Consider the following 26,943-nt stretch of genomic DNA (forward strand, 5'->3'; position numbering starts at 1 on the left):
AATTTCTAGAGTCCATGTTATTACATAGTTGGGTGTTTTGGAATTTGTCATATCAGCACAGACTGCAGTCTTGGAACATAATAGTTACAGCACATTAGAGCAGATACCCAGAGATAACCGGGCTGCGTATGTTTTAGACATCTAGTGGTCATTGTGTAAACATCCAGTATTTGACACCAGCCTACTGTCACCAGTACTGTACTCAGTGTAACTATTAACAGAATCTACCTGCATGGTATATTCTACATAAAAAAAAAAAAAAAAAAACTACCCAGGGTCTGGTGCTAGTTCATCTGCTTAGCATGAGAAGGCCTTAAGTTCACTCCCTAGAATGATAAGAACCACCTTAGATGTGAAAACGGTGGACTGGTGATAGGTAGCTTGAGCAGCTGTGGGCTATAATCATTGGAGCCATTTGTGGCGATGAGGACTTAAGCTAGGTCTAGACCTGAGGCGTTGACCAGAATTTTGACAATTTGCAGATGGCTGCTTCGTTTCCCTTTGAACTCTCACAGTATTTTGACTGGATTCTGAGACTGAGCATGTCAAAACAGGAAGAAGCTGCATTAAGAAGCCATGTAGCCGCATTTACTTTCTTGGTTCTAAGTTTATAACCATATCATGAGTTGGTCCTGTGTTATGTTGTCTTGTAGATTGCATGTCTTCACAAGTATGGACGCCTCGTAGAAATAGGAATACAGTGCTTTCCAGTGAGCATAGTAATGTCGGTCATGAGTTGTGACAACAGAACAAATACTGGTCTTAACCAGTTATCAACTTTGGCACAGTTCTAGCTCGAAGGCAAGAACATACTATATCTCAGTAGCCTGGATTTGTCACCGTGATGGAGAATATATACTCTGGGGAACCATAGGGCTTATCTACAAGAGGGTGCTAGAATTTAAAATCGGACTTAGTCTTTGGGAAATGCTGTAGGCATTCCACTGAATCTTAGCTGCAGCTAGGACACAAGTGTAGACCTTTTTTGTTATTAAAAGAGGGGATGGTCCTATTTAAGTGAGAGGAGGGTGTTTGGTAGGATTATAGAAAACCTGTTAATGGCCTAGAGTCAGCTCAAACAAAAAGGAAAAAAGCCCCTTTCCTATCAGGTTCTGAGGGTGGGCACACACAGCCAGCTGCCAAGTTAACAGAACATGTTTTCATCCAAAGTCTTAGAGCAGCTGTGAAGTACCACTGTGACACTCACCTTGTGGCTGGAACCATTGCTTTGTTTCCAGCACTCTGCCCAGGAACTGCTTCTGCTGGTCTATCACTGGAGAGACCCAGTTCCTAAACTCTTGTTTCATGGCAGCACTCAAATTCTGTTTCTTCTATTGCTGCAGAAACAGCCTCTCCCTACAAACTGGTCTCCCTTCCCTTAGGACCTCTTCAGAATCTTTCATCAGGAACTCAAAGTTTAGTAAATGATGCCCTTATGGAGGATACGCTTCCAGTTTTGCCAACAAACAGGCCTGAGCCTGGTGGTGTTTAGCCTTTGGCAGATGCCGCTGCCCTGTGATGTCGGCCTAGCAAAAATGAACCCTGTGAGTACAGCACAGCATTTAGAAGTCATGCCGCCAGAAGTCGTGATTCTGGCGGACCTGTGCCATTGTAAATCAGTCACCACTGTTACTGGGACTGGCTCTACTGCTAGTGATTATTGTGTTCCCTCTGTCCGTTTTTAATTGCTTCATTCCTCCTCTAACCTTTCATTACCTAATTAGTTGCTTTACAGGAAAAACATTAAAAGTCAAATGCACACAAGTATGTCTGTGTCCACTTTTATCTTCTCTTCGTCTACAGGAAGCATCCTAAGTGTTCCTGCCTCTTTCATGAATTCTGTTGTTATGGTTGGTGGGGTTTCTTATTTTGCTTTTTCTTGCTTTCTTTTAATCTGGCTTTTGTTTTTGTGAGCTGCTCCCCATGCCATTCTTACCAAATAAAAATAAAATCTGGCTACCTAATTTTTATTGTACCAGAGTCCTATGGTCTTCTCAAGTGGCCCAAATTTATCCATTTCCTTGTCACTTATTTGTTCTTCAAATCCATTATGCTTCCTTTCCTGCTATATGCAATGGTTCTCACTAAAATCACCAATGACCCTGGTCCCTGCCTCATTAAACCTAATAGATCTTTGTTTCAGCTTCCTCTCTGGCAATACTAACAACAAAATTAAAAACATCTAAGGATAATTTGCTTTCTCTGCTCTTCTGCAGTTCTTTTGTGGGCTCTTTACCTGTTTCTTTTAATTAAAAAAAAATTATTTTGTATGTCTGGGTTCTTAGCCTGCATGGACCAGTGTGTCCCTGGTACCCAGGGAGGCCAGAATAGTGTCTGATACCCTGAAGTGGAGTTATAGAATTGGGAATTGAACTCAGGTCCTCTAGAAGAGCAGCCAGTGCTCTTAACTACTGAGCCATCTCTCCAGTCCCCTTAACTTTTTAATATCACATTCTTTGTTTCATTCTTTTAAGTCTTCACCTAGCATGTAAACAGCCGTTGCTCTCCAGACAAATCTAGTTACAATTTTCACCAAGTGAACTCAAAAATTTTAAGTTTAGTTCAAACTTTTCCTAAATTCTTTTTCATTTCTGCCACCTTCCCACTTGCCCAAACCAGAAATTTGGGCAGTCTTAGAGTCTAGTTCCAGGTCTAGTAATTCCCCAGAATATAATTATCTAAATAATTGCTGGGGCTGCTGTCTCCTTAGTGCTGAGAACCTACAGTCTATCTCTCATTATTTGTTCACAAGCCTTCTACTGAGCTCTTCATATCCATGCCCACAATTCCATTCTCCATCAGCAGTTCCAGAAATCTTTCAAAATTTCATGAAATCTCTTGTAGAAATTTCACTCAGGTCTCAAACACTGGAAGGACAATGGCCAGGGGTGGAAAACTGCAGTGTACAACGTGCCGTGGCAGGTCATTAGAAATTAAACTTAAGGATGCCTTTATATAAGATTGGAATCAATTTGCATATCAGTGTTTTTTTTCAAATGATGGTTGAGTTTAGACTTTTTTTCCCAGTCCCTTGATGCCATCTTTGCTTAAAGCCCTTACATTAAACAAGTATACCCATAAAACTTTAAAAAAAAAAGTTGCCTAGATTTATTAATTTAGAATCAGAAAATCCCCTCAAGTCTGGCTCCATTCATAGTGACCTGTGATGCTTCCTGCCTCCTTCCTCACTAACCATGCTTTAGCCTGTAAAGGAAATCATCTTTCCCTTGGACTGTTCAGAGTCTGCTTGTACTTAGCAAGCACCTATTTAAAACTCCAGACTTTGAGGTGTGGCCATATGGGTTATGCTCCTGTGGAGAGATTTGCTCCCCCCCCCCCATTTGCTCTGAGCTCATGGTCATATTGGAGGCCGTAAGGCAGCCCACGGAGGTCTGCTTTACTACCAAGAGGTGTCTGGATTGTTGTGGACACTGTCTACAATCTGGAGGCCAGACTATTATAATTGTTGAGGGGTGGGGAGTTGGTGGGCGGAGATCACGGCCAGCCTGGTCTACAGAGCGCGTTCCAGGATAGCCAGGGCTGCACCAAGAAATCCTGTCTCAACAAACACAAACCCTTCAGGTTTCACTGGAAATATTTTTTTCAGTCTGCTATATGCGCTTATAGAGTGCTGTGGGTTTTTTTTTTAATCTTAGGAACACCCATAATTAATCATTATTTTGTCTTCCCAGTCACTCTCCAATCCACATCCTGACTTCAGTGAATTGGGCTAATCTGTTTGTACACGTCTAAAGGCGATAAAATAGGAATTAGAAAATACTTCCTGGCATTTCTTAAAACAAGTAGTCTCGATATTTTCCATTACTTTTTTAAGAATTTAATCACTCCGCTAAAACCTATCCTTGAGTTAGTGGTTGCCTGATATGGGAGAAGAGTGGTCCACAAACCTAATTCCAATCGAACTTCAATTTTCTTAGAGGGACTGAATTCTCAGTAAGTGGATACCAGAGTCCGACCCGGAAATACCCGTCCTCTTTCGGTCCGGCCCTTTGCAGCGAGAGGCGGGACTTCCGATCTCACTTTTTCCGGAGGCGGTGCTTTCTTCTCGGTGCGGGAGGTTCAAACTGCTACCTCGATGTTTTGTTTTTCCTTTTCGTCTCCGGCTCGCCGCTGCTGCCTCAGCCGCCCGGACTTGAACGAAAGTCTCAATCGAAACACTTCTTGTGTCCATGTCTTCCGCAGATGAGATTATTTTCCTTCATCAAGAAGTATCACTCGGAAGTTACTAGATTACGGAAGTAACCCCGGAGAAGCAGTCGCGAAGGACACGGTTTCTGCCATTTGAGCAAAACAGAGGTCGGTCAGAGGCCTTGGCTTCTCTCCCATCGATGTGGAAAACAACCTCCCAGCAGCCCAGAACTGCCTGCCGCGTGAGTGTCAGAGGTTTGGTGGCGGTCTTGAGGGCGTGTACCCGCCCCTTTCTCTTTCCCCGGGTAACTAGACTCTATTTTGAAAAGCGAGGTTTCAACATGCAGAACAGACAAGGTTTTCCAGTTCGTTATACCAGACACGATGTGTTGAATGATGGGAATGCAAACCAAAATGATGGGAAGAAAACGATGCAGAGGAGGCCAAAAATGCGTAATCTGTGGTAGCGCCAAGAACTTTTAAACACTACACTCTATTGTCTATACGCGATTATTTAAATAATAACTTCAGTAAAGGTGCTATATGGAAAGTACAAAGGAAGTGATTCCATTTCCCAGGCTGGTATCAGGAAAGAGACTCTGCTATGCGTCAGCACGTGTTTTCTCCTAAAATACCAGACATGCGTGTTTGCACATATATATCACCACCTGTTGCCAAGGTGTTTGTTCATTGACATTGAGTAAATACGTAAACAAGGAATGTAAAAGAGTGCGGTCTGAGTTCTGGGACGTTAACTGTGACCGGAATAGAGAGAAAAACAGGAGAAAGGTCTTAGCTGTAGGAATTGAGAGATGAGCTTCCGACAAAAGGAGGTAAAGGGCCAAATTCAAGCAAGATTTTAAAAGAATCAATAGAAAACTAGTTACAGGAAGACAGCATCAAGAAGTCAGTGTCGTTAACTCATATTGCAAACTCAAGGGTAAGAAGAATTTAAACATTCATTCTTTCATTATTTGTTGAAAGTGCTTTTGCCTGACATCATTCTTTGCCTAATACTATCCCAGTGATATATTTGTGAATAAGGCAGGTGAGGGCCATTATGCGTGAGTGTCTATCCTGGTGGGCGAAAACAGACAAATAATTTCCATACTGATAAGGTCTATGAGGACAAAAGGTAAACCAGGATAAGAATGTGTAAAGCGGTTTAGCTCAGGTGATAACGTGGGCCTCTGTGCGTCGGTGTTTGTGTTGAAATGGCAGCGCTCACAAGGACTCTGTGGTGTGTTAAGCCAAGGAGAAGACGAGCTAGACAGAAAGAACGGTGCAAAGATTTTTGAAATGGACAATGCCTTGTTTCAAGAACATTTTTATAAAGCCGATATTATTAAAGTGACCTGAACCAGGGAGTTAGAGAGTGGCGTTTGGAGACATTGGTGGGCTAGATTGTGTGGCCTGCAAGCTCTAGTGTAAGAACATAGATCTGATTCTGTGTACAAATGGATAGGATTGATAGGGTCCAGCTAAAGAATGAGTTTAGGGGATGTTACAGAAGTCTGTGTTGGGTGGAAGTGCCTTTGTTCTAGTCCAGTCAGATTCCATTTTATCTGTGGTACAAAGACATAGAAGTCTGTGCTGTTAACTAACTGAAATCTCTGAAAGGAGTCGGGTAGATTTAGACGTTCTTTAGAGAAAGAAAATAACTAAAACCGTGTGAATCTTAGTAAGAGGTAGCTCATAGTTAAACCATTTGCGTGCATACAAACATACTCCACATAAGACGTTAGCTTATATTGCGCATAGCTCATTGCATATCTTAAAAAGGAAACCAAAAGATGAGGCTAAAAAGTCGCAACTGTTATTAAGCTAAGGTGTTGAGTCTCTGATTTAGGTAACGAATAAGAATGATGAAAGCAAAAACAGAAGTAGAAGCAGGGCAGAAGCCCTTAGGATCCCAAAGTGGGGTTAGAGGTAGGAGAGAGGGAAGAGTTTGGCAGAGAGGACAATGTACGGCTGTGTCACAGATTGACTGCGTCTAGTAAAGGGCTGAAGACATTGGGTGTGCAAAGACATTGGTGGCCATTATGAAACAAGGCGGGGGGAGGAGTAGAGGAGAAAGTTGGGTTGTAATAGAATGAAGATTAGCAAGAGAATACTGGCAATGAGGGTTTATGTACTTGAGAGGTTTATTGATAGGGAATGGCCATATGCTTGGGAAGTATTAACTCTGCATAGTCGTTTGTTGTTTTTGAGACTTGAGCACTTGAGTAGAAGGAGAGGATAATATAGAAGAGGGTGGGGTTCGTGTTAGAAAAGAATTAACATTTCATAAGATTTATTGAGCCCTTACATGGTGGCTTGGATAGTGGTGGGTGCTCTCTTAAACCTACCGCAGTCCTCTAACCCTCTCTTTCACATATGAGCAGACATCCCTGGCATCTGCCTAACACGTAGGGGAGTATAAATAAAGCCCATCTCCCCTTTGCCCCACATGGGTATGGAGAACAATGAGAACAGTCGTTTTAGAGGTAAGAAATAGAATTTAAGAAGTGAGAAATTCAAGACACTCAACTAACTGCTTCCTTAACTCCAGACTGGGAAGCAATAAATTGTGGTATTTGTATTTCTTCAAAGGTCTTTTTCCTTAGACTTACTAGTTACTTTTGGCCTGTCTTTTGCATGTGCTAGACTGATTTTCTGCGTTACTTTCTTTTTATTTGTTGTGGTTGCTTGTATGTGTTATGATGTGTGAGTGCAGGCATGCACGGGCTTGCAACAACTTTGTTCTCGCTTTCCATGGTGGATTCCAGGGATGCGACTCAGTTCCTCAGGCCTGCATGGCAAGCACCTTCACAGCACCTTCACGTGCCGAGCTGTCCCGCCTGCCCAGATTGCTACAAGTGTAACTGGTTTATCTGCAATGAGATCCTGAGCATACAATATACAAAACTCAACTTGAGAAACAGTGAAGCCAGAAAACTTAGCAGGACATTTGTAACTCTATGAACTGTCTTCTCCTTCCAGGCTATGTTCTGAACAGTGGAGTGAAGCCGTAGGGGTTACTCAAAGCTTTTAAGGAGATCATTAGATAACGGAGGGAAGACCACTGCTCTTCCGCCAGGGGTGTGCACAGTTGGCCTCCTTGTGTGTTGTCCCTGCATTCTTAGGAAATGCATGTGTTTAGCTTGGCGCAACTCTTGAGCACTCAGAAAACTGCCTGTGCTCCCATCTCCCCATTTCCTCAGGTCTGCGCCGAAGTGTGGCAGAGCTGGGCGTAGGAATGGCAGCGGAAGTACGAATGGTGCTTTACGAGGATGACTCGGTGCAGGTGCGGTATGCTGATGGCTCCACACTGCAGCTCTCTCCTTGTGGCTCAGAGTTTCTGTTTGAAAAGGCGCCTGCTCTTTCTACACACCCTTTAGAACAGCCTGAGCGAATTCGTCAGCGGACACACTTTGTCATTAGCACCTACCGGGTAAGTAACAGCACAAAAACACTCTTCTTAATACAAAGGGAAGCTGCTAGAATAGGAAAGGTAACTACGATTCTGGACTTCGGTCATTCTGAACTGATTTTCGGATAATTTTATGTTTCTTTCTCTAGGAGCAGCTTCAGCGAGCCCTGGATTTTCGAAACTCTTCGGCTACATGCCCCTTTTTATCTGAAAGCCTCATACCTCCTGAGAGAAAAAAGGTGATGTTTTAAAAGCACATTTTTATGAGTAATGCTCAGTACAGGTTAATTGTAAAGAGTTGGCTTAGCACTTGGAAATGGGCACACACAGTCCGATGTGCTGCACCAGACCACAGAAGTTACACATTCCAACTCCTTGACATTTTCTTATAGCATTTCTTTTCTATATATATAATTTATTTATTTTTATTTTATATGCATTGGCATTTTGCCTGCATATATTTCCATGTTAGATCTTGGTATACAGACAATTGTGAGCTGCCTGTGGGTGCTGGGAATTGAACCCAGGTCCTCTAGGAGATCAGTCCTTGCTCTTAACCTCTGAGCCATCTCTCCAGCCCGGATTGTAGCATTTCAAATCATGACTTTTTTATTCTCATAGGCTTCAATATTAAGAAATTTCATACATGAACTTTAGTAATTGTGTGTGGTTGTCAATGTGTAATAGGACATGAGCCTAGTTTGCTTGCCCCATGCTTCAATAAAACACTGACCAAAAGCAGCTTGGAGGGCAAAGGATTTATTTCAGTTAGTTAGTAAGTCCATCATTCGGGGAAGCCCAGGGAGGAGCTAAAGCAGAGACGTGAGGAACACTCCAACTGGCTTGCTGTCCCTGGCTCACTTAGCTTCCTGTTTTATAGTTCAGCCCCCCCTGCCCAGGGATGGTAGTACCTCCAGTGGGACAAGCTTTCCTGCATGATTGAGTCTGTGAGAGAAAATGCCTCACAGACCCGTATTATGGAGGTGTTTCCTCAGTTGAGGTTCCGTCTTTCCACGTGACTCAAGTTTGCGATTAAAAATAAAGACCTAGCCAGTATAATTTGTAATTATGTATAAGTATAAAAATTTTGCTCTTGTATCTATATGTTTTTATTCTGAGGAATAATGGTATATGGACTAGGAACTAAAAACTGTTTTTTTTTTTTTTTTTTTTTTTTGAGACAGGGTTTCTCTATGTAGCTTTAGAGCCTTCCATGGAACTCATTCTGTACACCAGGCTGGCCTCAAACTCAGAGTCCTGCCTCTGCCTCCTAAACACTGGGAGTAAAGGTGTGCACCACCACTGCCCCAAACCAATCTTAAACATACTTAAAGGCTGAGGCAAGAGTGTTAGCGCATTCAGGCATCTGTGCTGGCTTGCCCTTGGAGTGCTGACAGAAAACCTCCTCAGCTGCAGCCACTGAGATGCCTCCTGTGCACTTTTGCTGTGTTCCTTTTAAAAGGTTCCATGTCTGCCTGTCTTCCTCCTTCCCTCCCTCCCTCCCCTTCCAATAACCCGCCCTTATGGCATGACTCCCTCTCTGCCATTTTTTAAAATTATAACAAAGAGGATCACTTGGCCTCCTAAATTTAAGACTAATGTGGGCACTGTAGTTAGATCCTGTCTCCAACAAACCAAAACTTCAGTGGTACCAGTGTGGCATAGGTATCTGCTGAGTTTTCCTCAGTTACCAGCTCCTGTATAGACAGAAAACTGTTTCAGAGAGTTTTCCTTATTTAATTTGTGAGATTTTTCAAAGTGGGGAAGTTAGGACTTGAGCCTAGTCCCAATGACTCTTGGTAGTAGGGCGTTAGCCCAGGACTTCACAGGTGGCAGGCAAGCAGGCATTTCACCCCCGAGCCACACCCAGCCCAGCTGTGCCTGCTCATTGCTTCCCAAGGCTCTCTCGCCTCCTGCTGTGCTGGGGCTGTGTTCGAAGTCCCATATCTGTGCATTTCGATGCCAAGATGCCCGAGATGGACAGCTTAAAGGGTGACTGTTTCTCTTAGCTCATGGACTCTGGCTGCCTTATGTTGAGGCAGAGCATTATGGGAATGTAGGCAGAATCAAAGCCTAGCAGCCAGGAAGGAGAGGAAGGTGAGACCCACTTCCTCCAGCCCTAGCACAGCCCACTCATCTGTGAACTCATGAATGGATTAATCCTTGCGGAAGTTAGCGCCTCAGTCACCTCTCAGCAGTGCACACACTTAGCACCGGGGCCTCTGTGAAGGACACCTCATTTCCAAACCTTAGCAGGCAGGGGGCTGTAAAGAGCTGCAAGCTGTAACTTATTCCAGGGGTCGTTGTCCAGTGTCTTTTGAATAACTGCGCCATTAAAATAGTGTCATTTGCTGCTGATGCTGCAGTGTGGTCACGGACTGTGGGCTTTCAAGATTTGATAAAGATGGAAGTTGAAATTTTGACCATATGCAATAATTGATCAAAATTCTGCTGTGTACAATACTGTTGATTTCTTGTATGAAAAAGCAGATAGAGACTGTTAACCGAATCTCCTGTTTGCTAGGGTCAGTTTACATTTGAGTTTTTGAATTGCTTTAATTTATTTTAAAAGCCACATGGAATTAATTTTAGCTAATGTTGTGCTGGGCACCTTCTAGGACAGGGACATCATGTTACATTTTGGTTCATCTGGTGATACAGCATTTCCCAAATGCTGTCTGGTAATTCCGATACAACTTTAAAAGTTAATTCTCACCTTTCCCCTGTCTCATGTGACATTTTAAAGTATTGAATTTGTTTCTGTATTATCTGTGTTGTTTTCTCAATGACTTCTACAGTAGTTCCATACCATGTAAGCTCCAGATGCTTTCGCATAGCACGCCACAGCCTAGGTCCCTTTCATGTCTGTGCTTTTTCAGATTAGAGTTTTAGGATGAGTGGTCTATACATCCAGCTCTCCCTAAATCATTGAGTTTTTTTTAATCAAAGTAAGTTTAGCACTAATCAGATGGTTTCTACCTCTTCCCACCCCCCCCCCCCCCCCGTCTCTCTTATGTGTGTGTGTGTTTGTGTGTGTTTTCCCAGAGAAATATTATTAGCATCCAGTATTATCTGTAAAGTCGCATATTAACTCCAGTTTTTATTTTCTAGGTAGTAAAAACACAAGTATATTAAATTCTTATAGAGTACTTTTAATATCAAAACTATGGGAAAAATGAACATTAACAGAAAATATGGGGTTTTTATTTTCTTCTCCAATTCAGCATATCTTCATTGATTTCTCCGAAGTAAAATGGCCCGGTCTTGCTGGAGACAACAGCGTCACATATTCGGAGAGCGGCGCCGTGAAGATAACGTCACTGGATGGGCACGCGTACCTTTGCCTGCCCAGATCTCAGCATGAATTTACAGTCCATTTTCTGTGTAAAGTGAGCCAGAAGCCAGACTCCTCCGTGGTACTCCCTGAAACAAATGATCGTGTCCCAAAAGATAAACTAGTTGGAAAGACCACAAAATTCTGCACGTGTGGAAGTTCATCAGGACAAAGATTAAAGACTAAAGAAAATGAACTTCATCGCCAAGTCTTGAAATCTAAAGAAGCTTCAGCGAGCATGTATTGTGTGAATGGAACTGAGGGGAAGGAGGGGCTGCCGTCCCCAAGCACAAGGCACAGATGTGTGTACGCGTGGATGAAGCAGCGTTGGTCTGTCGCCTCCTGTCCAGAGCAGTGGAAATATCCTCTGTCTCTAGCGCTTCGTTTTCATAACAAAGTTAGTGTTGCGTCTAAAACTGATGCAGATTTCCCTGCAAGTGGAAGCATAACTTCTGACACTGTAGAAGAAAGTGGAAAAGAGGTTTCTGTTCTTCCCAGAGCCCTGTTACTCAGCTGCCCTGCCCCACACATGCACAGGTACCGCAAGGATGGCTTGTTGCTCAGAAAGGTTGCGGAGAGGCCTTCTTTACCTGATCTTACCTTTTAGATCAGCTGATACTGCTCTGGTTGGTTGGGTTGGGTTTGGGTTTTTTTTGAGATGAGGTCTCACTATGTAACCTGGGCTGGCCTTAGAACTCTATGTATACCAGAACTCTAACTCATAGAGACCCCCCCTCTCTCTGCCTCCCAAAAGTGCTGGGATTAAAGGTATGAGCCACCACACCCAGCCACATCTGTTACTATCCTTACTCTCATTTGATTGGCTAAAATCTTTCATTTTAAAGGATAGTATTCATAGCAATGTAGGGTATTTAATGAAGGTCACTGTCCATAGAAGGATTATTAAAGTACAGAAGAACAGGGCTCTTTGGGAGAAAGCCTAGAAGCGAGTCTATGGTTGGTCACTGGAGCCCATGAACCCATGACCCCATAGGCAAGACCATAGACCTTGGACTTGCCCATGGCCCCACAGGATGTATTCACTCATAATTGGTTTCTAGCCATAAATAAAGGTCACGGAGTGTATACCTGGTGAACCTAACGAAGCTAAAGAAGAAGGTGAACCCAAGAAAAAACATATAGTTATCCTCTTGGCTAAGGGAAGTAGATAAAATTGCCGGGGACAAAATTGGGATCTTGGGGGTGGGGTGGGTTGGGGATAAGGGGGGACAGGGAGAGAAAAGTAAGAAGGGGAGGATTGGGGGAACTTGGGGAAACAGGAAGATTGGGATAAAGGAAGGTCGGATAGGGGAGCAGGGAAGCACATATCTTAGTTAAAAGAGCCACCTTAGTGTTGGCAAGAGACTTGAACCTAGAGTGGCTCCCAGGAGCCCAAGGCGATGTCCCCAGTTAGTCCCTTGGGAAACTGAGGATAGGGAACCTGAACTGACCCTATCCTATAGCATTACTGACGAATATCTTTCATATCACCATAGAACCTTCATCTGGTGATGGATGGAGATAGAGACAGAGAGACTGTTCTATTTTATGTATCTGGTATAGGAACCCTATTACAAGAATCACTGTAATCCTCTCATAAAGGAACCTAAGATCCAGAAATGGTAAAGAACTCAAGCAAGTTACATCACTAGCACCTGTAGAATTGAAATTTGCTCCTAGGTCTTCTCTGAGTACACATTTTTACCTAAAACATAGGAATAGCTTTTGGACTTGCCATAATTATCTAGTTAAACTGGAAATTCCCTGATTCTAAATATGTGACAGAAGAGGTTTTATATTTCTAAATTAAGTGTGCCTTTGACTGGGTTTAGGTTGAAATCCATTTCCTTATCCTGGCATAGCAGGCTTTCATGGTCTGGTGGCTTCCTTGGCTGTAGTCCTCACGCCTGCCATTGCTGTGTCCTTGCTGTCCCTGTGCCTGCTGAAGTGTCCTCACCATTGCTTGAGTGCTCACGGACTCCCTTTCGCTCCTGCCCCAGCTCCTGCTCTTTGCTCCAGCATTGCCCTCTCCCCACCATCTCTTTCCCTTACTTAAGCCCAAGCCTTGCTTCCTTGGAGCAGTTTCTCAAAGTCTGTTGATGAGCTAGGTCCTTATTCGTGTCCATAGCACTCATTGCCCCTCTCCCCTCAGACTTCTGTTTGACTACACTGCCGGATGGAACATCTCCACTGGGGACAGGAAACGTGTCTCCTTTGGTGGACTTTAAGTTCTCAGTGTGTACAGCATTACGCCTGGCCTACCATAAATATTTCAATAAAGATCCGTTTTTTGAATTCAGGTTAATTTTATTTTTATTTATTTATTTATTTTGGTTTTTCAAGACAGGGTTTCTCTGTGGTTTTGGGGCCTGTCCTGGAACTAGCTCTGTAGACCAGGCTGGCCTCGAACTCACAGAGATCCGCCTGCCTCTGCCTCCCAAGTGCTGGGATTAAAGGCATGCGCCACCACCGCCTGGCCAGGTTAATTTTAAAGATTAGTAAAATTTTAATTTACATCATACTGAGATCCATTAATGAGGTTACTGAGAATTAATGAAAAGATACATGACAAAATAAGACTTGTTTTAAAATTTCTCTAATGTACGCGTGTGTGTGTGTGTATGTGTGTGTATAAGCATATACATTATATAGTCAGGCAAGGAATAAGCATTATGGTGGCACTGTTTGTTGACTTTCAATGGCAATTATTTTGAGCAACCGGAATTAATGCTCCGGTTTTCTCTTCCACAGGTGGAACTTCTGTGACTCACTTTTGCAGAGACAGTCTGATGGAGAAGACTATTCCTATCCTGAGCTCGTGAAGGTGGTGTGGTGCCAGGGTGTGACGTACAGGTGAGGCTCTGCGGTGTGGAGTAGGGTGTGACGTACAGGTGAGGCTCTGCGGTGTGGAGTAGGGTGTGATGTACAGGTGAGGCTTACATCCAAAGCCATTGAAAGTCAGTCTTGCTGGTGAATATATGTTTGTAACAGGGACTTAGGGTATCCTTCTGAACATTAGAAGGTCTGGTTGTATTACCTGCTGAGCATGGAATCAGCCTAAGGGTGATTCCATCAAAGGAAATCATTCCTTTTGTTACTGTCCTGCACCTACACTTCTCCACTGAATTTTCCCTCCCCTACCATAGAGTTACTATCTAATGACTGAAATATGGTGTTGGCCAGATCCATCTTTACATCATGAATAATAGTAGAAAATGATACCTGATGTTTTTTGATTACCAAAAAGCTTTCCCTTTTCTATATGAAGATCCACCCACTTCTGACAGCAAAAGTTTTAAATTGCATTTCTTTTTTCCTGGGGGTGGCAACACGTGTGTGTGCTTTAGCAGGCATGTAGAGGTCAGAGGACAACCTTCCCGTGTCAGTTGTCCTCCTCCATCATGTGTCCCAGGGATTGAACTCAGGGCATCAGGCTTGGCAGAAAATGCCAACACCATATAAAAGATCTGTTCCGATAGAAGTAGTTTCCGTGAAATATATACCGGATGCTTTGGTCATACCTGACAACTACATGTGTAATGTGCCTTCCATGGATAGTTAATCTTATCCATCAGGTACTGATTACACCAGTTATTTTTGTTGAAGAGTGATCTTATTTTCAGGACCTAGAAGTGTGGTATTCAGCTTCTATGCGCTGACATTGTTTGGTGACTCATTATGTGTCAGTCCCTAAGTTGGCACTGGGTGTGTAAAGACAAGATTCTCTGAGTTCTAGAAGCTCTGAGCTTGGTTGTTGCAATAAGCACATAAGGCACTTGTGTGTCCTATTTCTCTTTGGTGCAGCATTGCCATGTCTCTGTTTTTGTTGTTGTCTTAATGATTGCTTTCCTGGATGCATTAGTCTTCATTTAAAAACATATGATTATTTCTCTATTTTAGGCTTACCCATAAAAATGTAAACTCGATAGAGATTTATCCTGGAGATGGATCAGTTTTCAAATCAGAAGGGCCTTATATTGGTAACTATTTTACATATTATTCGAGTCAAAAAGAATCAGAAAAGGTAAGCTAACAATGAAGTTCAAGTTTTGATAGAAAGTTCCTTCCTAAGTCACTATAAATTTGATGTTTTATGTAATATCTCACTCCTCGCCATAGAAAATTAATATTATCTTACTGTCAGCATTGACACCTGGTGAATTATTAATCACTTTGTTTTTACTATAGTTACGCCCACTATTATCCACTAATACCCTAAACAGTTTGTTTAAATCAGAAGCTAAACTTGTGTCGTAGAATTTGTGCATAAAGAACACTAAAGCCCGGAGCATTACCTTTGAGTCACTATACTACTTTGAATTAATATTTACAAAGTACAAAGCATGTATTGGGGACTAGGTAGATGGTTCTGTGGGTAAAATGTTGGCCATACGAGCATGAATGAGAACCTGAGTTGAGATCCCCAAGGCACACATAAAAGGTGGACAGTAATATGTTCTACCCTCCACCAGAAAGGCACACTAAGAATACCATTAAAATATGTACGTTTTATGGGCTTTAGAGTACTAAAATAATTGCTTGCTTTGTTGGTATATATATGTGTGTATGTATATATATGTGTGTATATATGTATATCTGTATATACTTCAAGAAAAAAGTAGTTAAGTACTAAGGGCCAGATTTTTGTTTGTTTGTTTTACACTTTCAGAGAGAAGAAAAAACTTACTCCATAAATAACCTTCCTCCAGACAGACCAGGAAGTCTCTTCTCTGTACGTTCTCTGATTAAACAGGCAACCAGGTGAGTTAGTGATGTTCAGCTGAGAGAAAAGCATGCACCTGAGTACCTCGTTGTTTCCTCTGTTAAGGTTAGGACGTAGTGGGTACGATTTGTCTTAGCCACAAATCTGTCAGGTTTTCTGGTCTCATAATTTAGAAAGTAATCACAAGAGCATTAGTCTGGATAGGCTTCCACACAGGAAGGGGGCGAGTCCAGAGAAGGACTCAAGTGCTGTTTCTCTGGACAAGTGTGGCAGCCCTATGGCTGCTTTAATCAAGTTGGGGATTTCAGGAAACATTTGAAATTTTCCCAGTTTCTTATTTTTACAGCAATAGAGTTTTATGAGAGTGTACTAAAGATAAAGTGTGGATTGGTTCATTATTTAACCTTCTTTTTTTTTTTTTTTTTTTTTTGGTTTTTTGAACAGGGTTTCTCTGTGGTTTTGGATCCTGTCCTGGAACTAGCTCTTGTAGACCAGGCTGGTCTCGAACTCACAGAGATCTGCCTGCCTCTGCCTCCCGAGTGCTGGGATTAAAGGCATGCGCCACCACCGCCCGGCATTATTTAACCTTCTTAGAAATTGTTTTGATTGCTGGGCAGTGGTGGCACGTGCCTTTAATCCCAGCACTCAGGGAGGCAGAGGCAGGCAGATCTCTGTAGGTTTGAGGCCAACCTGGTCTACAGAGTGAGTTCCAGGACAGCCAAAGATACGCAGAGAAGCCCTGTCTTAAAAAAAAAAAAAAAAAAAAAAAAAAAANTAACAAAAGAAAACCAAACAAAAAAAAAAAAAAAAAAAAAAAAAAAAAAGAATTAAAAATTGTTTTAATTAATCTAGAGCACCCAGAAAAAAATGAAAACGCAATGTTGAATTAAATAATTGTTTTTATGAAAGTATCTAAAAAATTTCCAGGCTAGATTAGCAGGCTCAGAAATTATTTGATTTTCTATACACCTGCTTTCTATAATACCTGCTTTCCTTGCCATCTTTAGACCTCTTAGATATGTGACTGTCACGTCTTTAGAACATCTAAGCAGCAAGAAGGCTCAACTGAGGAAGGCGCTTGCTATGCAGGCCAGGTAGCCTGAGCTTGACCTGTTAAGCCACGTAAAGGTGGAAAGAGAGCCAAAGCTGCAAAGATGTCCTCTGACTTTTCCACACATGCCATGGCACACATGAGTACACAGACACCACAAATCACTAATTAATTTAAACGGTTGTAAAGGAGCCCCTAAAATTATCCACGGAGTTCCTTTGTTGCTAGAAGGTCAAGGAGTAGCTTTAGCTAGCCAAGAGAGGGCAGAGGGAAAAGATGGTGGCCCCCATCTTCTGGGAAGGTGAGTTGCCACAGTCATCTGAACTGTTACATGGCATTCAGGATGTTGCTGAGACATTGCTCCACTGTTCCAGGTGTTTGAAAACATAGAAAATGTCATCATTTACAAACACTTAGGGGCTGTTTTTCATGTTCACAGAATTCTTCAACACTGTGCCAAGACGAGGCTTTCACTAAGCCACAACTATCATGTCTGCTGCTGGAAAATGGTATGGGAAAGCAAGACTGTTAGCTGTGTGGGTGCGTGCTTGCACATTCAAACTGCTTTCAGCTAAGTCATGTGAGAAAATGTTTCTGACATTCAAATTGGTTTATTCAAGAGAGTACCTATCTGAGCTGGCTGTGATGGCACACACCTTCAATCCTACCACTTGGGAGTCAGAGGCAAGCAGATCTCTGAGTTCAAGGCCAGCCTGGTTTACAGAGTGAGTTCTGGAACAGCCAGGGCTACACAGAGAAACCCTGTCTTAGTTAGGGTTTCTATGCTGTGATGAAACATCAAAAGCAACTTGAGGGGGAAAGGGTTTATTTCACCCACAGTTCCCTATAACAGTTCATTATCAAAAGCTGTGAGGGCAGGAACTGATGCAGAGGCCATGGAGAGTGCTGCCTACTGACTTGTTCATCGTGGATTGCTCAGCCTGCTTTCTTAGACAGTGCAGGACCACCTGCCCACAGTGGGTTGGGCCCATCAGTCGTTAATTAAGAGAATGCAGATCTCATGAAGGCGTTTTCTCAACGGAGGCTCCTCCTCTCTGACATAAAACCAGTCAGCACAAGCCCTGTCTCAGAAAACTTAGAAATATCTGCCTCATAGACAGACTGGAAAATCAGTCCGTTTTTTTTGTTTGTTTGTTTTTTGGGTTTTTTTTTGTTGTTGTTGTTGTTGTTTTTTAAAGCTGAAGACATTGCACATACTGGGCGGATACTTCCTGTCACTTAGGGATGCCCCTCACCCCTATGTTTTAGTGTATGTAGTCCCTCACCCCTACCCCTCACCCTACCATGTTGGGACTCAAACCGGGGCTTAGAGCACGCCAAGCACACACTCTTGTCACAAAGCTCTACTAGCCCGATTTTATTTTTCTTCAACATTTTGGTGCAGAATGTAGTCCTGGCTGGCCAGGCTAGCTTCAAGCTTGACATCCTCCTGCCTCAGCCTGCCAGGTGCTGAGATTACAGATGTGTGTAAACCACCATGTCCAGCCGATTGATTGTTTGCTTCTTTGTTGTAGTAGAGGAGAGAGGGGAATTGATTGCATCTGAGTCACGTCACGGCATTGTCGCTACAAACCCTGAGAGTATCGTATTTTAGTTTTATGAATGTAAAAGTCAGTTCATTAATCCTCGCTTAGAGAAAATGATTCTCAGACACCGATTTTTGGGATCCAGACTCATTTGATTATAAACTTATATGTTGTTATAATTCACAGTTTTTGCCTAAATTAAGTTCAAAGCAGGATGGTAGCTTCCAGAGATACTAGAACTTAATCATGCTAGGCAAACAATTTTGCATGTGTAACTCTTGAAAAGTTAAAGTATAGATAATTCTGTAGCACTCAACTTCTGAATACGAATCTTGAGTTGCTTCAGGGTTCATTAATAATTACTTGTCTTTTTCAAAGAAAACTCCTGCCTTGTGATGTTCTTTACTTGGTTTTAGGTACCTGAAGTAAATGCTAACAATCCCCTGCCCGTGCTTCTGAAGGAGTCTCTCATACCCAGTGTGGGGAGATTTCTTGCCTACTCTGATGACAAAGTTCACGCTGTCTTTTTAGATGGCGTCACTCTAACACTGAATTGGAATTTCAGCTCCTCTGCTGAAAACAGAGAAGTGAGTATACCTAGGACTAGCGGTTCTCAACCTTCCTAATGCTGCGACAGTTCCTCATGTTGTGGTGACCCCAGTCATAAAATACTGCTGTTGTACTGTTAGGAATTGTAATGTAAATATTTGATATGAGGGATATCTGATATGTGAGCCCTGAGAACTGCTGTCTTTTGTTATGCTCAGTAAAATTTGCTGTAGGCTGGAGAGATGGCTCAGCGGTTAAGAGCACTGACAGCTCTTCCAGAGGTCCCTGAGTTCAATTCCCAGCAACCATATAGTGGCTTTGCAATAATGAGATCTGGTGCCCTCTTCTGGCCTGTAGGGATACATGTAGGCAAAACACTGTATACATAATAAATAAATAAATCTTAAAAGTAAAATTTGCTGTAGCATTTGTAATTGTCACGCATGAGATGCCATTCTGATCTTAGATACTTGTATATATTATATTACTATTAGGATAAACATTATCTCCTTAAATAGTTATCATTTCTTTGTGATTCAAGATTCTATCTTCTAGGTTTTTTCAAATACATAATAAATTATCCTTAATAGTGTGATATCTACAGTGTGAAATATATCCTGATTAGTTACTTATCTACAGAAAACAGTATTACTTTATCTCAAATTATGTTATTGGGTTTTTTATGTGTATATATTTGTGCCTTTGTAAGTTTATGTACCCCATGTATATGCAAGAGCTCTTGGGATCAAAAGATAGCATCTGAGTTGCTAAAATTGAAGTTAAGTGATATGGAGTGCCCTTCTGTATTCTGTGAATATGTCTTACTACCATTGGTTAATAAAGAAACTAACTTGGCCAATAGCTAGTCAAAATATAGCTAGGTGGGAAATCCAAACAGAGAAACAGAGAAAAAGAAGGTGGGGACAGGGAGATGCCAGCAGCTACTGGAGAAGCAAGATGTGAAGTAACAAGCCATGAGCCTCGTGGTAAAATAGATATTAATAGAAATGGGTTAATTTAAGTTATAAAAGGCTAGTTTATAATAAGCCTGAGCTATTAGGTCAAACAGTTTGTAACTAATATTAAGCCTCAGAGTGGGTTATTCAGGAACTGGTGGGGGTGGGGGGGGAAGCCTTCAGTTACAGTCATGGGTGTTTGTAAGCCACCATTTGGGTGCTAGAGACTTGTCAAGAGACTTTATTGATCTCAATGAATTTCCTAGCAAAAAAATCAGAAAAGTATAACAAAGAGTCACTTTATGTATATAAAATAACACATTGCAACAAGGATTGGCATTTATAATAACTGTGTGGATAATGACTTATACCAACAACCCATTCAAATCTAGTCTTTCAATTCTCAAAATAAATCTGTAATGATTTCATTCCTTTATTTAAAAAAAAAAAAAAGGATGCTCAATCGTTCCACAAAGACATGTGCTCAACTATGTTCATAGCAGCTTTGTTTGTCATAGCCAGAACCTGGAAACAAACTAAATGCCCCTTGATCAAAGAATGGGTAAGAAAAATGTGGTACATTTACACAATGGAGTGCTACACAGCAGAAAAAATGACAGCTTGAATTCTGTCTGCAGGAATTCAATGGATGGAACTAGCAAACATTATTTTGAGTGAGGTAACCCAGACACAGAAAGACAATTATCACATGTACTCACTCACTGGTAGTTTTTAAACATAAAGCAAAGAAAACCAGCCTACAAACCACAATCCCAGAGAACTTAGACAACAGTGAGGACACTAAGAGAGACTTACATAGATCTAATCTACATGGGAAGTAGAAAGTAGAAAAAGACAAGATCTCCTGAGTAAATTGGGAGCATGGGAACCTTGGGGGAGGGTTGAAAGAGGGAGGGGAGAGGCAGGGAGGGAAGCAGAGAAAAATGTAGAGCTCAATAAAAATCAATTTTTAAAAAAAGGAGGTTGCTAACATTTTAGTTTTAGAATGATAAAACTTGCCTCTTCCTTTTGCTTCTTAAGGTAAATCAAGGTCTGACCTTGGGTTGGTGCAGATTAACTTTTCCTGATGGGGAGGATCAGCTAATTCAAGCTGAGCATCCTGGAGCATATGAAAGGTATGGAAGGGCAATTTTATTTTCGTGTCTCAACCAAGGGAGCGTATGTGTAACTTAAATATTACGTGTCATCTTAGTTTTTCCAGATTGCAGAGTTTTCAGTTACACTGAAATTTAACTCAATGAAATATATCAAGTCAGCTTTAAACGTGTGTTTGCCTCCAAGAGATTTTTTTAAATAATTATTTTCAGCATGTCTGATTTCCTGTTGCAAGTATGGTCAGCTGTGTTAGCCAACTTTCTAGTTCCTTAACGAGACTAGAAGAAAGGTAGTTTACAAATGACTGTAAATGGCTAAGATTGTATGCATTTCTGGGAAGTGTAAAACATTGAAACTAGTTGGTGGATATTCCTAAATGGGAGGATGCTTGAACTTAGTTTATAGCAATACAACTTTGCTGCTAATGTAGTTCACCGTTAGTTGTCGTGACTCCACAGGTAGTAGTCTTGACTTTAGAGCAGCTTTAACTGGCGGGGCCCACAGAACTGCTTACTTAGCATCTTGAATCTATCTTTCTGTTGCGTGGTCTTGTTTTGGTCTAAATATTCCAATATTCAATTGCTATTTTAAACAGTTTCTCTCAAAAAGATAGTCCCTTTGGCAAATGTTTTCATGATTTGTTCTATCCTATCACTTAAGATCATTCAATTTATTAAACTTGTTTTTGATACTCATTAAGTTACATTTTATTATTTGCATGTATATATATGTTTATACATGCGTGTGCTCCAATGGGCATTTCCAGGTTTAAATTTTAGAAGGCAAATGTATATATAGACTATGTAAAGACATATGCCGAGCTTAAGGAATTTCACCTTACTTTGAAAAACTAAAAAGAGTTAGATATTTTGAGCTTTAAGTGAAGTGCAAGTATTCCTTTCTTGTTTTGATTTGGATGTTTTCTTTATAATATGAATACAAATAAAATTATTTTATTCTTTATGAATATGTGAAAAGGTTACCTCATGTGTTAGGATTTAGAAAATCTTATTGCCTCACTTAAAATTTTTCTGTATCTTTTTTTTCCTCCAAACTGTCTTATTGATTTTTTTCTTATGTATTTATAGAAAGTATACAAATTCAGATTGGGAGTGTAGCAAGGTAGTAGAGCATTTCCTCAGCATAGACAAGGACCTGAGTTCCATTCGCAGCATACAAGGGGGGGGGAATCAATTAAAAAAAAAACTTAAAACAAGGTGGCACACCCTACAATTTCAACACTTATCATAAGGATCAGAGGTTCAAGGTCATCCTTTGATGTAGGATTCCCCTCTGTATGCTGTGAATACCATTGGTTAATAAAGAAGTTGTTTTGGGTCTGTGAATGCTGGGATAAAGAAGGCAGAGTCAGGGAGAAGTCATGTAGTCCTGCCAGAGACAGACACAGGATGGAACTTTACCCAGTAAGCCACAGCCAAATGGCGATATACAGATTAACGGAGATGGGTTAGTTTAGGATATAAGAGCAAGCTAGAAATATGCTTAAGCTATTGGCCAAACAGTATTGCAAATAATATAGTTTCTGTGTAATTATTTCGGGGCCAAGCAGCCGGGAACAAACAAGTGACCTCCTACAACAATCCTTAGCTACATAGTAAGTTAGAATCAAAGTTTTGTTTTTTTAACTTCAATTCATTTTTGTTATTGTACAAATTAATTATACAAATTAATGAGTTTCCCTATCAAATATTTTTAATGTGTTTTTTCCAGATATGTGACATCAGTAACATCATGGTGCAGAAGACTAACCCAGACTAGTGTAAGACAGGCGCCCAAACAGCTGTCACCTGTTCTCAAAGAAAACTGGTATTTAGATTTCTTGTAAACGTAATCTCTGAATAAGAGCCAATTAGTACCAAGATGTGATGGTTTGAATAAAAATAGCCCCCATAAGCTCATTTATGTGAATGCTTAGTCACTAGGGAATGGCACTATTTGAAAGGATTATAAGGATTAGGAGGTGTGGCCTTGTTGGAGGAAGTGTGTCACTAGGGGATGGACTTTGAAGTTTCAAAAGCCCATAGTTGGCCACGCCTTTCTCTCTGGCATAGGATATAGCTCTCGGCTACTACTGTTCAGTGTAGTGCCTGTGGCCATGCTCCCTCCATGATGACAGTGGACTGAGCCTCTGAAGCTGTAAGTAAGCCCAGATTAAATGCTTTCTTTCACAAGAGTTGCCTTGTCTCTTCACAGCAATAGGGCAGTGACTAACACAGGGCTGGCAAGATGGCTCAGTAAGTTCATGTTTACTGCTTAGGCTAATGACCTAAATTCAGTCCTCAGACCGCATGTAAAGCCAGAATTGTCCTCTGACTGTGCACACACACACATACACACATACAGAGTGAATAAATAAATGTTAAAAGCAATATTTTTTTAAGTAGCAAATGGAAAACCTTGAAGCTTTTTTGCTCAAGAAAACCTTTTGTTTTAAACATATTTAACAAAATCTTTTTCATACTATCTATAAGTTTGAAAAAAAAACCTTTTCTAAAAAAAATTACTTTTTCAAATCTGTTGTACAGAAAACTCTGCATTGAAAAATTTATATCAAAATGAGTGGCTCTTTATATATGATAAATTAAATTTTTGTGGAGAATTCAGTATTATTAAAGGAAATATAATACTGAGTAGCATAAGCTTCTTTTAAAAATTGACTTTTAAATAATTTCTGTTGCAGTTAATTCTTGTCCCAAATTAATAAGCGCGTTATAAAGTAAAGCAAGTAGTATTTTTAGATCCTCAGGAGACTGGGCTAGGGCTCCACAGGAGTGTCTCAGGACATCAGACTTTGGGAGTCATCAGGAGCAGAGACAGAAAGGAGCATTCAGGAGAAAATTCAGCAGCTGAGAGCAGCAACTGGCTGCTCTTTCAAAGGACGCGGGTTCCATTTCCATCACACTCGTGGCAGCTCCCAGCCCTCTTTAGCTCCAGTTCCACGGGATCTGACATCCTCTTCTGGCCTCCACGGCACCAGGCATGCCTGTGGTGCACAGACTGACATACAAGAAAACAGTGTAGAAGACACAGTGAGGAGACAGTGTGTCAGCAGCAGGTAGTACTTGCTAGGATATACTATGTTTTGATGAATTGAGATGGATCCTATAATAGATAAAGAAGTTCACATGGGACGAAAACACAAGTTCATAAATCTAAAACTAGTTGGAAGGTCATTGATGCTCTTAATGTCACTGAGTAAAAAAAATCTCAGTGTACTGGAAGAGGATACCAAGGATGCAATTTAGGAAAGGATTTTTTTCAGATTTATTTTCGTGTGTGTGTGTGTGTGTGTGTGTGTGTGTGTGTGTGTGCAGCTCAGCCTGAGGAAGCCAGAGGCCTGGAATCTCCCAGAGCGCTAACAGCAGCTCTCAGAACCAAACTCAGGTCTTCTGCAAGAGCTGTCTGTGTTCTTAACCACTGATCCATCTCTGCGGCCCCAGGAACCTTCTCTGATAACCCTGTTCTGGGACCAGATCCAGGGCATCCTGTGCATTAGGGAAGGACTCTACAGCTGAGCCTAATGTATGACCTTTCTATAAAAGGAAGTTTAAGGCGACTTAGCAGAATGTAGCAGGATAATGTGCGTGCACACAGCCTGATTTAAAGTCTGTGCCTGAGTGAATACTTGTTAGAATAAATCAAATGAAAACAGTAGGTGTGATTTTAGTATGCTGACCTTCTCAGGATCCAGCTTTGCAGAGGCCTCATCCTTCAACTCCAGCCTGTTTCAGAGCAGGAAAGTGGCTCAAAGCAGCTGGGAAGGAGGGAAGTTGCATATGATTATAAAACTGATCACTAACCACTGATTAAGTTATAACTGTTTTTGTTTTTTATTAAATGCTTTGTTTACATCAAAACTGAATGAGGGTTACATTGGCATTCTAAGAAATGAAGTCTGAAACCAGGCAGTAGTGGTTCATGCCTTTAATCCCAGCAGAGCCCAGCAAATCTTGATGAGTTTGAGGCCAAAAGGTCTACATAATGAGTTCCAGGCCAGCCGAGGACAACATAGTGAGACCTTGTCTCAAAAAATCAAAAGTGAAAGTGCAGTTGGTGATAGCAGCTGTGGGTGAAAGCAGTGAGGAACAGCTGTGACCCCCAAGACACCCCTCACCCCCATCCTCTGCCTTGTCAACAAAAGGGTATGGTTGAAGGAAGAAAAGATCGCACATTAAACAGCTTTCTAAAGTGTAGTTCAGTATTTTTTCTACCTTGCCATCATTAATTTATTGGTTCAGCCTTTTAACAACTTGAATAAAGCACCATTTCTAGATAAACATCTTTGTTAATTTTTCAGAGGTAGTCATAGTATCTGTACGGTGTTCTGACGCGGTGGGGACACAAGGTAGAACATTCCCATCAGGGGCTCTGCTAGAGTGTTAGAGTCAGCCCTCATACATGCTGCCCCTGGCTTTTCTGTCACGTGTGTAAGAGCTCATGTTCCAGTGTCATCCTTTATCTTTCATAGGTCTGTTGCTTCTGAGCTTGAGAAAATACAGAAATTTAACTGTATCCTTTAAGAGAATGCAATATCCTACAGAAGTGTTCCATTTCAGCCTGTTCTTGATGACTGCACTTTATGACGGTTACTTCATGCGTGCATGTGGCTGAGTTTTGCTGAGTCAGACAATATCTAAAATATTTTCTTGTCATGAAATGTTAACATTTATACTTTTATGTTTGAATTGTATAAGGAATGATGAACTAGGATTAAGATCTCTTTTGGAGACATGATAGCTGTTAAAATCTATCTGTAACTTCTGTTATGAACCCTGTCGTTATGAACCTTCATTTTTCTCTTCATTTTTCTGCACAACTTACAAGCAGTTCAGCTAGTCAGAGTCACCTCTCCCCAACAGCTGCTCCTGCAGAGACAGCCTTGGCAAGGGATTTGGGAAATTTTGTAACTTTGGGGAGCTTCCTGAACCTTGTGAGATTCATATACTTCCTGGGCAGTGTGTATTTTATCCTCTCGGTTCTGTGAGCTCCCTCCTCCAGAAGGAGAAAATAGTTATACAGTCTTACTCAAATAATAAACTAGTTCTGCAAGAGAAGGCAAATTTCCTTTTACTCTAGATTTTTGTTCATTAAAAGTGTGCAGCATTTATTGTTTCTAACCCTGTTGTCCTGTTCTTTTCCCCTTTTTATTTGCTTAGCAAATGTAGGTTAAGAAATGTTATTGGGATTTTCTTTTCTTTCTTACTAACCCTCCATCTAAACACACAATCCCCTACTATGGCTGAGTTCCTCATCTCTAAGGGATGGACTTCATAAACTCTGAAGTCCAGTGCAATCATGAATTCAGTAGATAGTCCTTAAACTGAGAAATATTCTCATACCGAAGTCAGGTTTTCTTAAAATCAGATTGTATAATGAAAAATGTGGGGTAAAGCTCCTTAACTAAGAAATTCAGTGCTCCTGGAAAGCAGTGGTATCCTCCACTTGACTTCTGGCAAGAAAAATGAACAGTGTTCTGATAACCGTACGTCAGAATCTTCAGAGACCCTGCTAGAAGCAACTAATAAAGAGAGTGTATCGGTAGCATTGAAAAGAACTTCTGAAATCCTTCAGGATATTGACTATCTCCTGTCAAACTCTAGAAAGTGAAAAATGGAATTATTGCAACAGCAAATCTTCAGGTTGTTTCATATTACTGGTATAAAATTGCTCGTAACCCAAGGAATTGCAAATGCTACTTCTGTAGAATGTGCAGAACTGATTTAACTTTGATTGTGTTTTACCTAACGTGTAAATTTTAGTGTGTATGTATTTATATATATATGCATTTTAAATAAAAAACTATTTTGAAATTTTGAACTCTTTCATTTTTCACATCAGCTATATAAGAAAAGTTACGTTTTGCCATTTTTAATATTGTAATGTTAATTTCCAATTTTCTTTTTGAATGTGCAGAACTGTCCATTCGGTCATTTGCTATGCAATCTCTCCTGGAGAGCTAATGTAGCACATCTTCTTTCTGGTCCTGGTTCTTGTCACCGCTCTAAAGAGTGCCGTGCACAGACAATGAAGTAAGTGGGAGGAAGATTTTCTTGCAAGGAGAGGACAGCTAAGATTTGAGAGAACT

The 26,943-nt window shown here is 41.1% G+C and overlaps 1 protein-coding gene across 2 annotated transcripts; it reads left to right on the forward strand.

The window, feature by feature from the left end:
• Positions 1-3,366: 3,366 nt before the first annotated feature.
• Positions 3,367-26,675, forward strand: CUNH5orf34 (chromosome unknown C5orf34 homolog). 2 transcript variants are annotated; one of them, XM_050152755.1, is made up of 14 exons: positions 3,367-4,391; positions 7,132-7,202; positions 7,351-7,582; positions 7,711-7,800; positions 10,786-11,432; positions 13,647-13,748; positions 14,796-14,919; positions 15,565-15,656; positions 17,109-17,178; positions 18,633-18,803; positions 20,763-20,857; positions 22,569-22,664; positions 25,327-25,367; positions 26,272-26,675. In XM_050152755.1, exons 3-14 carry the CDS (start codon positions 7,388-7,390, stop codon positions 26,463-26,465), a joined length of 1,917 nt encoding a protein of 638 aa, XP_050008712.1. In that variant the 5' UTR covers positions 3,367-4,391; positions 7,132-7,202; positions 7,351-7,387; the 3' UTR covers positions 26,466-26,675. The 2 variants fall into 2 exon arrangements, with proteins under 2 accessions (XP_050008712.1, XP_050008713.1); XM_050152756.1 differs by lacking the exon at positions 7,132-7,202 and having other exon boundaries at positions 7,353-7,582.
• Positions 26,676-26,943: the final 268 nt, after the last annotated feature.

Source organism: Alexandromys fortis, unplaced genomic scaffold (assembly GCF_014885135.2).
Source record: "Alexandromys fortis isolate MF-2015 unplaced genomic scaffold, M_Fortis_MF-2015_v1.1 scaffold_73, whole genome shotgun sequence".
NCBI lineage: Eukaryota > Metazoa > Chordata > Mammalia > Rodentia > Cricetidae > Alexandromys > Alexandromys fortis.

Excerpts from the sequence above, each read along its gene's own strand:
- CUNH5orf34 (XM_050152755.1), top strand. The coding sequence starts at position 7,388 with ATGGCAGCGGAAGTACGAATGGTGCTTTACGAGGATGACTCGGTGCAG. Across the intron at positions 13,749-14,795 it reads TGCCAGGGTGTGACGTACAG|GCTTACCCATAAAAATGTAA; the intron begins GTGAGGCTCTGC and ends TCTCTATTTTAG. Across the intron at positions 20,858-22,568 it reads CATCCTGGAGCATATGAAAG|ATATGTGACATCAGTAACAT; the intron begins GTATGGAAGGGC and ends TGTTTTTTCCAG.